Source organism: Montipora capricornis, chromosome 7 (assembly GCF_036669925.1).
Source record: "Montipora capricornis isolate CH-2021 chromosome 7, ASM3666992v2, whole genome shotgun sequence".
NCBI classification, from domain to species: Eukaryota; Metazoa; Cnidaria; class Anthozoa; order Scleractinia; family Acroporidae; genus Montipora; species Montipora capricornis.
Genome location: NC_090889.1, coordinates 22163788 through 22178888, shown reverse-complemented (window position 1 = coordinate 22178888; position 15101 = coordinate 22163788). Strand labels below are relative to the sequence as shown.

Here is a 15101-nt window from a genome sequence, read left to right as displayed (position 1 = left end):
CACTCACTGAAAAGCTAATTGTCCCAATAACCCATTCACCCCTAAACCAGCCATACTGAGTATTTTACTCTGTCTAACGCCAGACGATTTTACTCGTCAATGAGGAACCCCCAGGAGTCAATGAGTTAATCCTTCACTCACTGAAAAACATTAACCCATTCACCCCTAAACCGGCCTAAACCAGCCATATTTAGTATTTTACTCTAACGCCAGATGATTTTTTTACTCGTCAATGGGGAACCCGCAGGAGTCAATGGGTTAAATAGCTATAGTGTCTGGAGTGTAGTACTTCAAAAAGTGTTCCCTCATTGTATATATATCCACGTGTTTTAGAGGGCCTTTGATTTAGATGCAAAAAATTTTGGCTGAGCCTGTTGGGTTCTGGTAACTAATTACATCAAAGACTTATGAAGTTACTTCTTTGACGTCATTATTTACCAGGACCCAACTGGCTCGGCCAAACACTTTTGCGTATAAATCAAAGGCCCGCTAAAACATGTGGATGCACGAGGGAATTATTTTTTAAGTACTATTCACCAAATACTATAGATACATGTATTTAAATTTATAGTTAAAGAACAGGGGAAAAATAAGTGTCAATAAGCATAAAGAGGCAGATAGTTTTCTACGGCCCGTTTCAAACGTCAAACTCTACATGTGCCGAATCTATTGTTTTCGCTCTGCATTTGCATTAGATTCGGCACATGTAAAGTTCGACATTTGAAATGGGCCTGCAGTACCACAAACTATTTTTTGAAAACTATTTAATACAATGAGTCAACCAGTGTGACACACATCTCCTACCTCTTCATCATGTCCGTATGCAAGGTAAAAGCTCCTTTGTGGTTTGTAACCTTGTTTGAGAAGAAACTTAAGTGCCTCTAATGAACCCTAAGGAGAAAAAGCCACGATTTGTTTTCACAATGGATCACAATAATTAAGAAAGAAGATCAGCTTAATAGGTTAGAATGACGTTTCAATGACTCACCCATCGTTTTCAAATTCGTGAATCTAGAGTTGGATCTCATTAAATAATAAGTGAGTTCAGAGTTCCAAAAATCTGGTGCGCATCGAGGTAAAAGCAAATATAAAAACAAGATTTTTAGTGCAAATTATTGCAGCTATTTATCATCACAAAAAAGACAATTATATCCTTGTTTTTATCCTGACACGCACATTCGTTTCTTCGAAACTTCAAACTGGCTTCTAAAATGCATGTTAAAAATACAGTCAAAAACATTTGTTTCCATTGACTGATGAAGTCCGGTTGAAAAAAAAAACGGACGAAATATTTCATAAGTTTTAAATTTAGCTCCGAATTTGTAAAACTTTTTAACTTTTATCATGTTAAAAATGTTTTGCATACAAATGCATTTCTTTCCATCCCGTCTGCTAACCTGATACTGACAGTAAGTTGTACACCAACAAAAAACTAGCAGTAGGTTAAAGATACAGTAGTACATGCATGACTTCAAAGAAATCATTGCAGAAGTAAGAAGGTCCTAATTTTTTCAATGTTTTTGTAAAATGACCTCTTAACCCCTTGATGCCTAACCCAGCCTAAACCGGCCAGACTTAGTATTTTACTCTGTCTAATGCCAGACGATTTTGCTCATCAGTGGGGATATGAACCCCCAAGAGTCAATGGGTTAAAAAAAGGATATCATGTGGTGATGCACACAGTCCATAAAATAAGGATAACGTAAAGTAATGGTATAAAAGTCACTTTGTTTAACATTGGTAATTCCTTCAGCTATGAAGCTGGTATCAATGGAAGTCGATGGTGTGCCCTTTGATTGGAAGGATGCAAGTGTGCCTTCTGATTTTGTCTAATGCCAGACGATTTTACTCATCAATGGGGAACCCCAAGGAGTCAATGGGTTAAAAAAAAAAAGGATATCATGTGGTGATGCACACAGTCCATAAAATAAGGTTAACGTAAAGTAATGGTAAAGTCACTTTGTTTAACATGACGGTAATTTCTTCAGCTACAAAGCTGGTATCAATGGAAGTCAGTGGTGTGGCCTTTGATTTACTCCCTCCCATTGTCAGTGCTCCATGTTATGGGTATACAACCCGTATAAAGCTACAGCTCTACACAAACAGGGGAAAGTTGACACTGACGTGTAAGTCACTGAGAATTGAACTTGCAACCTCTGGCTATCAAAGACGTGCACTGGTCAGTCATTTGAGCAACACCTTCTCCTGCACAGACTGTTCCGAACACTAACCATTACTCCATTTTTTACATCCAATGTTCCCCTTCCCCAGAAGTACCCATCTTGAATACGCCCTTCAAAAGGTGGTACTTCCCAAGATTCATTTGAGGCTGGTACTACATCAAAATGGCTTGCAATGAGGTATGGCTTTAGTGCGAGATCACTCCCTCTAATATACAACAACAAGCTATAGTTTCCAATAACTCTATGCTCTACAAGGGGATGACTGATTACATCTGAAAATTCTGTAAAGAGACAAAAGAAACAAAATATTTTTTTCAGTTTTTCTGGGTAGTCTCTGAAGAAAAATCTGACAAGTATTTCCCCATTTTCTCAGCTATCAGTTTCTTCAGTTCGTTGTTTTAGCTCTTTCGTGCTGTTTGTTTTCATAGTTGCACCGAGAAATTGAAGGGTTTCTTAACCATTTCTTTTCAGGGTTCGTGCTGGATTTTGCACATAAAATTCCAGGAGTATCCCAGGAGTTTTAGAGAACTAGAAATTGAATTTTAAAGGAGTGTTTGCAAGAAGATTTCTTTGCCATACATCATGTTCCAGGGTTAATATTCTTTCCCACATCTCGCAAATTAAGTGCACCCACGGGCATTTTAATCTTTGTTTGTATCTTTCCCCAATAGTCAATTTAGTATATGTTTGCAGTCTGCAGTTCTTCTATAGTTTTGAACAGTTATTTTGATATTTTAGTTAATTCTATGACCATTCGATCAGTGCTGAAATTGCCTAAAATTGCGTGACCTAGCCCCTTTAAGTGTTGTTTTATTAGTGCCTCTAGCAGGATTTCAAAATGTGGAAAAGATTGATAATGGGTGGATTTGTTGAGGGTGGGACCTAATACATTCTGTGAGGAAGATCTTGGTTGTTTACCATCACTTGTCACCCGTTACCTGTCACCCATCACCCATAGAAAAGACCTGCCGTGCAAAATTTGGGATAACCCACCCACCCATGATCCCACTCATAATAAAAGTTAGCTTTAATTTCTAAATATAAGCAGTCATCAAAGCATGTCTTGTTGTTAGCCAGTTGGAATCCTCTGGCCTTGGTATTTCATTTTGGGGATCTTAAGTGATTTACCTGAACTTGTTCATTCTTGTCTTCTTGTACAGCAGGTATTTTTTGCAGGTTGCAGGTTGAAATTTCATTATAACTGGAAAACCGCTGGCACTAAAAAGAAATTAAGGTAAAGCGATATAGACTTGCCGTGACTGTTACATGAACAGCTAACCTTTTATAGGCCAAATTAGGCCTAGAGAAAAGTTTTTAGGCCCAAGGTTACCTTTTCATGTAACAGTCACGGCAAGTCTATCGCTTTACCTTTCTTTTTAGTGCCAGCGGTTTTCCAGTTATAATGAAATTTCAAGCTGCAACCGATGCAACCTGCAGAAAGTACCTGCCGCTTCTTGTTACAGCACAATTGCTTCAAGAAGAGATGCTTTTTGTATACACATAAGGGAAGGGGTGTTCTAGAATCTAGCTGACTTTGGGAGCTTGTAGTTATATAACAAATCTGATCTATCACGCTCGCTTTCGCGCTAGAACTGTTAAGTGTACACCTTCAAGTGGAAGAATTTGTAGAATTTGCAGAAACTATCTTATAAGACAAAATAAAACATCAAAGCATCCAACTAACTACGGCACTTCGGATAATACAACATATAACTGTGTAATATCACTTAAGTTTCTCACCTTGTAGAATATACTGACGAAATCTGTACAGCTCGGTACGATTGTAGTTGCCGGGCTCATAGGAAACTGTTTGGAAAGTGATCGCCTTTTGAAATCTACTCTGTATGGCTTCATCGGCAGTTATGTAATCTAGATCGCTAGGAAGGCAGGGAACAGAAGCTGTTGGATGGTTAGAAAACATCAACGTCCGAGCGACAATGATTAAAGCGATTGTTAAAAGGATTGAAATTAAAAGATACGTGAAACGGCCAGCCATCTTGTGTTTGTTTGTTGGCTTCAAAGGTCAGGTGACAGTCACGCAGACATCACGCAACGTGAATGGTACCATGACGGTGAAGTGCGAAAATTTTGTAAAGACGTTAGATAATTAATAATTAAGATTAGTCTAATATTATTATATTATTATAATTCTATGGCTGGCCGGTACAACGCGCGCTCTGATTGGTTAAGAGCAGCTAAGCGCTAGGGCAATATTAGCGACTTTAAGATCTACGACGCGGTAATCAACAAGAACTCCACGAAACACCAATATCATTGGTTAAAAGAGGAAAAAACGCGCGGCACGCATATTAGCGCATAAAAGTGCGGTTCTCTGCACAACAACGACGTGAAATCACCAATTTTGAGGTTTTGACGACAACGCGAGCGCACAAATGCGAATCTATAATTTTCTATTTTTGCTCTGAAACCGCTCGTACCAATTTATTTTTAGGATACTTCGCCAGCATTGTAGGACGCGAACGAGAACTGCGAGTAACTTACGATATTGCAACGTTATATTTTGAGGTGACGTTTTCGTCCACGTGGCCATCGTAGATCTTATACTCCCTATTCTCCCATATTGCCCACGGGCCGATTATGGATTATGCAAATTAGAACCGCTCTGTTAGCCATATAATAAACAATTTTAAAATAATAACCTCAACCGTTCGGTCGTTACAGCAAAATCTCAAACCTCGGCCTAGCTGTATTGACCTCACTATCGCTCGGTCAATACGGCAAGGCCTCAGGCTGTATCGACCTCACTCTCGGTTATTAAGTAGTTATTATCATATTAAGATTATTATTTTTAGGATAATTATTTTTTTCTATGAGGCAAATAAATTAAAAGTAAACAGAAATAAACAACAAATGATATCTATTGTTACGATTAAGACAGCAGAAGGTTCTATTGCGTTTGCGCATGTCGCCGGCGCGGGAGCCGGCAAGGGCCAACGGTAAAGTGGATGCACAAATGATTAGTGGTGTTAAGGTTTCCCCCTTCTTGGATCATCTTTGTGCTGATTTTTCTTTCTAATAACGTCTAATTTTGCCTGAAAACGTTCTTAACATGTTCTTAAAGTTGTGTGATATACTAAGTTCGACTACAAACTGAGTTGTTCTTCACTGTATCATGCATTGAAGAAAACCACATTGTTAATGTTTTAAAAATCCCCAAGTATTTGAGTAAATCGTCCTGTTGGACTACAGCTTTGTATTTCTTTACCTTTACAGTAAACACCCACATAGAAGAACCTCTTTGGTTAAAAAAAATCATTTTAGACCCCCCTTACATAGGAACCAGTTTAGCCTAAAAAAATTGAACGGGTTCTTATTTTAGAAAATGACATTGAAATTTCAAGCGTCTGGAACAAATCTTAAGCTGCACCGATCTTGTTTAACACTTTTTTTTTTCATGGTTATGATTGAAATATAAAGGTATCAGCATCCTCATCAGAGGAAATCAGTCATACCATATGTATCATAGAGTAGACACCTTTTGTGGAAATAAGAACCAATTTAAGAACCTAGATAGCCTAAAACTACTGTAAGTACAATTCATATAAGAACCTATTTAGCCTAACTTGGAAACATCTAGGTTCTGTGGGTGTTTACTGTATTTAAACTCCTGACAAAAGCAAATGAATATAGACGTTCTTAACCGACTCTCAGCCCGGGTATGTTCTTAAAATTTGGATTCATATCAGCCTATATGAGTTCTTCTAAAAAAGGTTCTTACAGAAAATAAGAGTCTAAACTGCCCAAAGTATTCAGTTGTTGAAGATTTCGTTATTTGATAAGGACACGCAAATCTTTTAATTAATGAGTTAGCAACACTGATGGATATAACCTTGGATCAACTTTCATTGATTCTTGCTAACCACTGACCAATAGGCCTTTTGCAACAAACGATCACATGGTACAAAATCCGCCATGCTGGAGGGCAAGCTCATTATTATTCCCCCACTGGGACATTAAAACAAAGAAACTTGGACCAGTCAAGCTTGACTTGCCTTTGTTTTAATGTCCCAGTGGGGGGATAATAATGAGCTTGCCCTCCAGCATGGCGGATTTGGTACCATGTGATCGTTAGTTGCAAAAGGCCTATTAGATAACGCAATACTTGTAACATATCACTCGAGGTTCCCTTGCTTTCAGGAGAACAGTTTTCACGTGACTTCAGTGGTTTAACATGGCTTCAGGGGAAAAAACTCTGACGCCACGGAAGTCACGTGAGAATGCCATGTATTTTTATTGGATACTCAGCTCGATTCCTCACGATGGCGGCACTCACTGATGAATTTGCCCCGCAAGGCCAAAGATACCCAACATGTTTGATTTTATCCTCACGGCCTCGCGAGGTGAATTTCTCATAAAAGTTTCGCCGCACGTAAGGAAACAGCTGAGCAAAACCGCCTTGCGAGGCAGTTTGCTCAGCTCTTTCCTCACCGTGCGCGGCGGGCTTAAGTGAGATCTATGATAAAACGCTTGGATAAAAATCAGTCATAACCCCTTGTAAGCGGGGCAAGGTTTACGAAACAGTTCACAACCAAAGATTAGAGAATCTCTCCGCAATCAATAGGCGCAATCTACATCACCAAATCACCAATTTTGCTCTTCCATTTTTTTATTTCTTTCTGTAATCATAAATTACATTGTTATACTTTTGTTGTTAATTAGCATTTTATGTTACATAACAAATTTTATTAATTTGAGCCAATTTGTCCAGCAAACAACAGAGAAATAATGAAAAAGATATCGAAAAAAATAAGGGTTTGGCAAAATCCTCGGCCCTCTAAAAAACCACTTAATGCCAGAGTTTGATACACGACCAAGCGGGTAAACAAACTACTTTGCAATGCAAAAATTGTTCCAAAACTGAAATGCAAAGCAGTTTGGGCCGTCACATGTCGAAAAGACCCATGCCTTGCTCGCCCATGGGACATACCAACCTCGTTCTCAGGGTCTCTCTTGTAACCGGCGATTACAAGAGAGACCCTGGGAACTAGGTTGGGGACATACAACTCCCACGGTAGCGTAAAGTGCCCATTTGATCAAATTATCGATTCTTATTTTTCTTTGGATTTCAAAAGTCTCAAAAAAGAAACGACAGGTTTCAATTTACGATACATGTTTCGACATACTCATGTCATCTTCAGTTGCAAGTGAGCTTTTTTAACGGTTGTACACTTGAATTTATATTTAGGTACGTTACAAAATTACGTGTCAGAACTTGCGTACAATTTGAATATGAAGTATGAAATGCGCAGGAAACAAAAATAGCGCACACAGCAATAAAATAAAAGACAAATTTTACGCAAGTTCTGACACGTAATTTTGTAACGTACCTTAAAATAAATTCAAGTGTACAACCGTTAAAAAGCTCATTTGCAACTAAAGATGACATGAGTATGTCGAAACATATATTGTAAATTGAAAACGGTCGTTTCTTTTTTGAGAGCTATTGTTACTCTGCTATCTTTACGTCCGATTTTAAAAGTATGTTAACTAACCACTAAGCGACCAAAGTTTTAAGCCTTGATTTAAAAAAGACAGCTGTTTATTTTAACTGGAATTTTCCCATTTAATGGGCCGCCATTACTAACTTTAAAATGACGAGAGAGCTGGATCAAGGAGGAAATGACGTCAAAGACTCACTAGTTTAAGAATGCAATGCGTGTGTACGCCGCAGAATTAATACGCAGCACGGGAGTTTTGGGCTCTCAGACTTTTAACCTCGCGTTTTGCATATATAACAAGCTGCATTCACACAACGAAATTTTATGCTAGTTTTGGACGTGAGAAATGGCGGACCGTGAAATATAAAACTTAAGCTCAAAGTAAACGGCCTTTGGACAAATATCAAAGCTTAAAATTTTTGTCAGTCAGGTGTTAAGCAAACACACTTTCAAAATTTGAAGAGAGAAAGGAAGTGTTGTTTTTGATCACAGGGGCACTTTAAAAGTAAAGTATCTCCCGGAGAAAAATACGTTTGCCACATGTTAACAAATTTAATGTTTAAAAAAAAATTGCAATCAGATAGCATTACTGAAAACAAAAAACGTATTATAAAGATGAAGGATTGTGTTAATTTAGACTAAAATTGAAAGACTTCGCCGTTTCACTTTTGTAAATGCTCAAAGAACCACCGAGCCATGTTGACAAACACATCACTCTCAGCATCGACTTTGGCGATGGGATGGTTATTACCAGGGTACCATAGCAACCTAGAAAAAACAAACAAACACACTTAGCATTATATTCACTTGCTTTCCCGTGCATGCAAACAGTCAGTCAATTAGAATGGTACTCTTCCTCTCCACATCCCCCAACCACACAAGACCCCCTGGGCATTCACTTACCCGCCCCCCCTTCTTCCGCACACTAGAGCTATCAGCCTAGCAAATGCTGACGTAAGCAAGTCTGGTGTGCGGTGGCCGCGTTTTGAGCACTAATAGGGAGTTTAAGATCTACGACGCCGACGTCGACGAAAACGTCACCTCAAAATACAACGTTGCACTATCGTAAGTTTCTCACGGTTTGGCCTTCTCGTTCGCTTCCTACAATGTGGGCGAAGTGTCCTAAAAATAAATTGGTACGAGCGGTTTCAGAGCACAAATAGAGAACCAAATATTCACATTTGAACGCTCACGTTGTCGTCAAAACCTCAAAATTGGTGATTTCACGTCGTTGTTGTGCAGAGAACCGCACTTTTATGTGCTAAAATGCGTGCTGCACGTGCAGCACGATTATTTTTCCTCTTTTAACCAATGATATTGTTGTTTCGTGGCGTTCTTGTTGACAACCGCGTCGTAGATCGCGTGCCATCGGCGCCGAATATTCAACATGTTGAATAATCAAATCAAGCTATGATCCTCGCAGTTATGAACGCAATTTTTGCAATTGCGTAAAGAAGCCTGAAAAATTAAGGACTTCAACGGGGTTTGAACCCGTGACGTCGCGATACCGGTACGACGCTCTAACCAACTGAGCTATGAAGCCACTGACGTTGGGAGCTGGTCATTTGTGGGTTCTAATGTTCCCGTTGGCACGAGTGAAATTTTCCTTTAAATGTGTGCGCGTGAAAAGCTATCGCCTCACCATCTCACACCAAGACACATGCGTAGTATTGGAGAAACGACGAATGAATATGGCGGCAACTGGTTTTCTGGTTGCTGAAGACCAAATAAGCACATGCACTAGTCCAAATTTAACGGATGAAATGTTTGTCTTCGGTTCCATCAACCTATTTTTCCAAGTTTCTCCGTCTTGGAAAGCTTTGTCAAGCAACTCTGGATGTTTTATTCAGGACACTTTACGTTGTATAGACAAGGATAAGCTGGCCAAATATCAGTTATTTGCTCTTTCACGACTGCTTTAGCAACCAAATCACCTCCTGTCGTCACATTTCATTCGTCGTATGCGTTTCGCGGCATGCGTTTCGTCTTAGGGTTCCTTGCGGTCTTGAAACGCGCCGTAGAAGGTGACCCCAATTCACTACTTGCACAATCCCATAATACACCTCTTTTACTCCAAAAATTTTTGCATAATCATTGTTTGCAAGTTCTCCTGGGACATGAAGATGTCCTGAGGGAAATCAAAAACAATGCCTATGCAAATTTTTGGGGGGTTAAAGAGGTGTATTATGGGATTTTTGCAAGTAGTGAATGGCAATTCTCGGTTTTCACATGACGTCACGACCGCCATGTTGGTGCCCAAAACAAAGAAAAGGCGGCCATGTTGGTGCCCCGACCAAATCCTCCGGGAATTTAACTCTATTATTATGCAAACGCTTCCTTTTGTTTTCGTTGAAAAACATGGCTGTTGATCACGTGAGTGAAAACCAGCAATAGGCAATTTTCACGACGGCGTCATTTGACTACAACTACCACAATCCAGTTTGTTTTTCTTTTCATATTTAAATTTTGTATTCCCAGTGGGGACACCAGTCCTTATCATTAAACTACGTACTCCGAGTCCACTTCTCACTTTTAGGATTTCGACTTGTTCGGAAGCGCTCCCAAGCTTTTAAATTGCAGTTTCATGTTTGCAACACTGGCGACCCTCCAGAAAGCAAAACGGTCTACAAAACAGCAGGACAATTTACATAGTAAACCATTCTTACCTAGTTTCAACTCCTTGTGCTTTCAAGATTCTGTAAAAATTCTTTCCTTGACTTGGAGGAACTCGTAAATCATCAGCTCCCAAGAATATTAAAGTGGGAGTTTTGACCTGCGGACCGACAGATGAAAGTTGAAAGCACAGACTGAGCTTGGCGGTTTTTTAAATGAAGAGTCTAGACCGTCGCACTAGCAAAAATCAAGAAAACGATCTTTCCCTTGGTTTAAGGCGATGTTATATTTGGACATTTTTCTTGCCAATTGCCTCGCGATTTTGTTACGACATAAGATCTCACGAGGAAGAAAGACACGAAAGCAATAGACTTCGACTGTGAGCAATGGTAAAACCTATGACAAGATCAGGCACGCTAGCGACAACCCCTCAGTGAAAAAAAGCGTCAGGATGGGAGAAGAGAAACTCCAGTGGCATCGGACGAAAAATGGCACGGCGCAAGACAAATCAAGAACAACAAAGAAATAGTGAATACAACTGCAGAGGCTGTAAAAAGAACTGTCATTCCCGCATCGGTCTTCAGAGCCATACCGGACGCTGCTTCGGTATTACCTGAACCCAGAGGAACACATCCATGACTCTTGTGACCGACGGTTGCAAGAGAATTTCTCATGCTACGCGACGAGGTTGCTCGAGATGTGTTACGCTGGGAAACGTTCCTTGCAGCGTATTGCTTTCGTTCTTCTTGATCGCATGATGTCAAAGGAGAACATCGTGACACAAGTTACAGGGCATAAAAAACGAACACACAAATTTACTGCAGCGTTACGTAAAGTTCAACCGATTTTAACTTCTCGCATTGAGCGCGGCAACAAGCGAAACAAAGCGATTTTGTGTCGAGTATGTTAAAGAGGCCAATTGTTCGTGCAAATTAATTGTGACACAAAGAAATTGCGACACAAGAACCATAAAAAAATGCCTCGTATAGCAAAGTCTATATAAAGAAACCGATTGGCAAATTGTGGCCGCTAAACCTAATTCAGCAGCTACGATTTTCTAACCTAAACAAGCTTTCTGGCCTGGAGTGGTAATTTACCTGTGAAATGTAAACAAACGGAGATTTTTCCAGCATTTCCGACATCATTAAAGGTGTTGGCGTACTGTCATGAGTAAACTCGTATCCTCCCTCGCAATGACACCTAAACATCAGAATAATATTTTCAAAAAATGGAAAAGGCGGCTGTATAGTTCTAGGCAAAAATCGACCCAATAACGAAACATGTAGGAGATGTCGTGAGCGAGCGTGAAAACAAAGAGACTTGTCAAGACTTTTGCAAAAAAAAAAAAAATCTTACCAATCTGGTATGTCCGATATTTCGGTCATCACTGTAAATCAGTCAAGAAACAAAAATAAAAAAGTGATCAGTACCATAGACTTAACAGATTTTACAGTAAACATGAGGGGAGATAAACTCATTGGGTTAAAAGCAACGCAAGTTACGTCACTTCAGGCGCAAGGTACGTCACATCCGCCTAAAATAAATCTAGCGCTTCCCTTAAAAAATGAATGCCCGCAAAACTGTTGCCTATTTAGAAACCTGAAGACTCCGAGAGCATTAAGTCCTCTTGTTAGGCCAAAGATCACAAGAATGTCTAATTACCATTTACCACGAGCCCATGACTAGGAGCGAACAACTCCCATACTAAGCACTTTACAGCACTTTTAAAGAACGATCTATTTTTCGACTACCTTTCCACAAAAAACAAAGGCAGTTCCGGTTTGGTGACCTAGGTTCTTGTGATTGGTCATCAGGCTCCCGAGGGAGTCTCATTCGCGGGAAGGACGTTTCTAAAAATAACTTGGTCTGTCAAAACCCCCGATCAAGAAGTCAATATAGAGGAATGCTCCTACAGATGCGCTGCTGCATTTTGCCGTTGACGACTCGTTTCCCATTAAGAACCAAAACTAATGTTGGAAATGGCTTTAATTTAATAAAATTCTACATTTTGACGAATTGTGATTGGTCTTAAGAATCTGGCGCCACGTAACGTTCTTAGCCAATCACAATTAAAAGCAAAAGCACCAGTGACTTGCTCGTACGTGTTTGCCCGCGTTTATCGCCGGCTGCATGAAATTGACTTGTGTCATGATTGGTTCGTCTGTCATGCTTGACAACAATCGGTTTTAAGGTTTTTTCTGACGACTCTGAAAACTCCTGTATTTGTTTTCCGATTGCTGTTGTTGTTGGACGATAACGACGAGAAGAAAATAATGAAGGAAAAAGATACGCAGGCAGGCCCTACTCGTTCCGATCAAGATGGTGGTGTGAGAGACGCCATTTTTCAGTCCGTGAGTGTCTCCGCTGTCAAAAGTCATTTTCGTTCCACCGATATTCAGCGATATTTGCAGCCCATCCACACAAACAAATATATTTGTGGGAAGGGGATTTTGATTCAAGTCAGATATCACGACCACGGGCGAGACCGTGACTCAAAGCCTACATTTTCCGTCTTTTTGAAGCTGTCCCTTTCTTAGACCGTCAGCATCTAGAACGGCTTTCCCGCCAAGTAATACGCCATGTAGCCAATCAACACAGGACGTCTGTTAACGTCACACGCATAATTTAAACAAGAAAAAAATATGGAGGACACATGGTGACAAAGACCACCAGGCCTCAGAAAAAAATGTGGAGGTACCACTTGCTGGTTCCAAGTGATGAGCTCCTCATTGATCGTGAGACCCTCTAACCTGCTATATTGAGAGCAGGATTCCTCATGGCAGCCGCTCTGTAGAAACCCTGAAAATTGAAAAGAAAAAAACAAAACAAAAAGGACTCAACTCAGTTTTACAAAATTACACCAAGTTTATAGATTCAAGCGTTAAAATAATACATTGAATTTGATTTTCTTTGCTCTATTCCCATAAAACAGAAACAGTATCATGAATTACATGGATTACGAATAAGCGCCAATTTGGTGCAGATCGCAATTTCACGATAATCGTAATCTAAAAGAGGAGATTTCGTTGCTTCAACTATCCTTTACGGACTTTAATTAAGATCTACGACAGCAAAGTCGCGCGAAAACGTCACCTTAAAATATAACTTTACACTGTCGTAAATCTTTCCCGATTTTTCTATCCCGTTCACGTCGTGCAATGAGTGCGAAGTATCTTAAAAATGAATTAGCACGAGAGGTTTTAGAGCAAAAAGAGAAAATGAAAGATCCACATTTGTATGCTCAAAAGGTCGTCAAAACCTCAAATATGGTAATTTCCCGTCGTTGTTACGCAGAGTACAGCGAAAACATGTGCTCAGTAAAATGCGTGCCGCACGTGCAGCACGCATCTTACTTTTCTTCTCTTAACCAGTAAAAATGCGTGCAGAGCGTGCAGCACGATTATTTTTCTCTTAACTCCCTCTTGTTTTAACATGACGCCACGCCTGCCTTGTTCGTATGTCTAAACGAAGAAACAGCAGTCATAATACTCCAGGAATTGAACTCTATCCACCAGATCTGTCCATATGTACAAACTCACTGCATGCGTTTGAAGCAACGACAGTCAACAATTATTTCGTAAACTAGGTGCATGGCAATGTTTTATTTAATATGCTTTTTTCGGGAACAAGTGTATGTTTTCGATTTAGATAACGGCCACTCCATTCGCTGCCTTCCTATAGAGATTATTTTGTCGATGTTAACTCGGGGATACTCGGAAAAATCCGAGTGCTCCAAACAAATCGATAAACGTCTGATTACTAATTCGGATGCCGTACAACAGTAAGAGTTAGAGATAGTTCACATTAACCCCGAAAAATGAATGAAGAAATTCATTTTTTTAACCGATGACTCGAGGATAATCTGAAAGAAAAGTACGAGTGCTCCTTTCGAACATGCACGGCGAGAAATTAGAGCAGCTGCAATGCATGAAACATACCAAGGCAAAAACGTTGTGAATCTTACCGGAAATTGACCAATGAGATGAGCAGTCAAAAATCCCCCATGGGAGCCACCAGTAACGAAGACGTTTGAACTATCAAGCTCACTGGAGTTTTCCAGAACCTTGTTCGCTGCATACTACAAACGTACAAACAAGCACAAGAGGTCGCGCAGCAGCTATGGTGAGATATGATGATTGGCAAACCGAAAAAGACTCGACAGCAAAAACAATGACTTTAAAAAGTAGAGGCTAGTCACGTGCAGTTTAAGGCCCGTTTAAACAGACCAAATCATAGTTAATCGAGGGACCGGTTATGAAACCTTGAAACCCTCAAAAGCGACAACAATCATGTTGTCGCAATCGATGTTGAATTGACAGTGCCTCCACTAAAACAACAGAACAACTTAAAGCCACAGAACATAATGTTTGCAATTAAAAATTTCAAACTTTTTCCAATGAAAGCGTTTGAATCCGAAAAAAGTGAATTTCAAAACGCTTGTTTTGGCTTTCAAGTTTAACGGGCGCCGCCATCTTGAAAAATTGTGACGTGCCGTGGTTGCTCTATTGTTCTGACACAAAGAGCGATTGTTCTGGAACAATAGGGGAACCGCAACACGTCACAATTATTCAAGATGGCGGCGCCCGGGGAAATTTGAAAACCAAAACAAGTGGTTTGAAATTAATTTTTTTTCGGATACAAACGCTTTCATTGGAAAAAGTTTGAACAATTTTAATTGATCTGTGGTTTAAATTTATTTTGTTGTTTTGGTCGAGGTTCCCTTTAAAAGATATGGAGATACCTGGAACAAAACTTTTCATTCCCAAAGGGTTTGAATTGGGTACAACATTGAGATAGCCGATTTGATCTATTTTTCCAGTTTCAGCTGAAATTCGACATTTGATAG

At 39.8% G+C, this 15101-nt stretch overlaps 2 protein-coding genes across 3 annotated transcripts in view; both read right to left on the bottom strand.

Annotated features, from left to right (window-relative positions):
* The window catches only part of LOC138056434 (N-fatty-acyl-amino acid synthase/hydrolase PM20D1.2-like), a 17347-nt gene extending 13152 nt beyond the window's left edge, over positions 1–4195 (bottom strand). For both annotated transcript variants that reach the window (XR_011133444.1, XM_068902223.1), the window contains exons 1-3: positions 3924–4195; positions 2232–2464; positions 805–891 (exon numbers count right to left, since the gene is read on the bottom strand). Coding sequence is in view for 1 of the 2 variants with exons in the window: in XM_068902223.1 (XP_068758324.1) it covers positions 805–891; positions 2232–2464; positions 3924–4179 (576 nt within the window). In the remaining variant the exon portion in view is untranslated. The remainder of the gene's footprint in view (positions 1–804; positions 892–2231; positions 2465–3923) is intronic.
* A 2595-nt stretch (positions 4196–6790) lies between these two features.
* Positions 6791–15101, bottom strand: part of LOC138056433 (acylamino-acid-releasing enzyme-like) — a 28727-nt gene continuing 20416 nt past the window's right edge. The window contains exons 20-25 of the mRNA XM_068902222.1: positions 14220–14333; positions 13006–13054; positions 11612–11642; positions 11353–11455; positions 10309–10415; positions 6791–8410 (exon numbers count right to left, since the gene is read on the bottom strand). Of these exons, the coding sequence (XP_068758323.1) occupies positions 8305–8410; positions 10309–10415; positions 11353–11455; positions 11612–11642; positions 13006–13054; positions 14220–14333 (510 nt within the window). The 3' untranslated portion in view covers positions 6791–8304. The remainder of the gene's footprint in view (positions 8411–10308; positions 10416–11352; positions 11456–11611; positions 11643–13005; positions 13055–14219; positions 14334–15101) is intronic.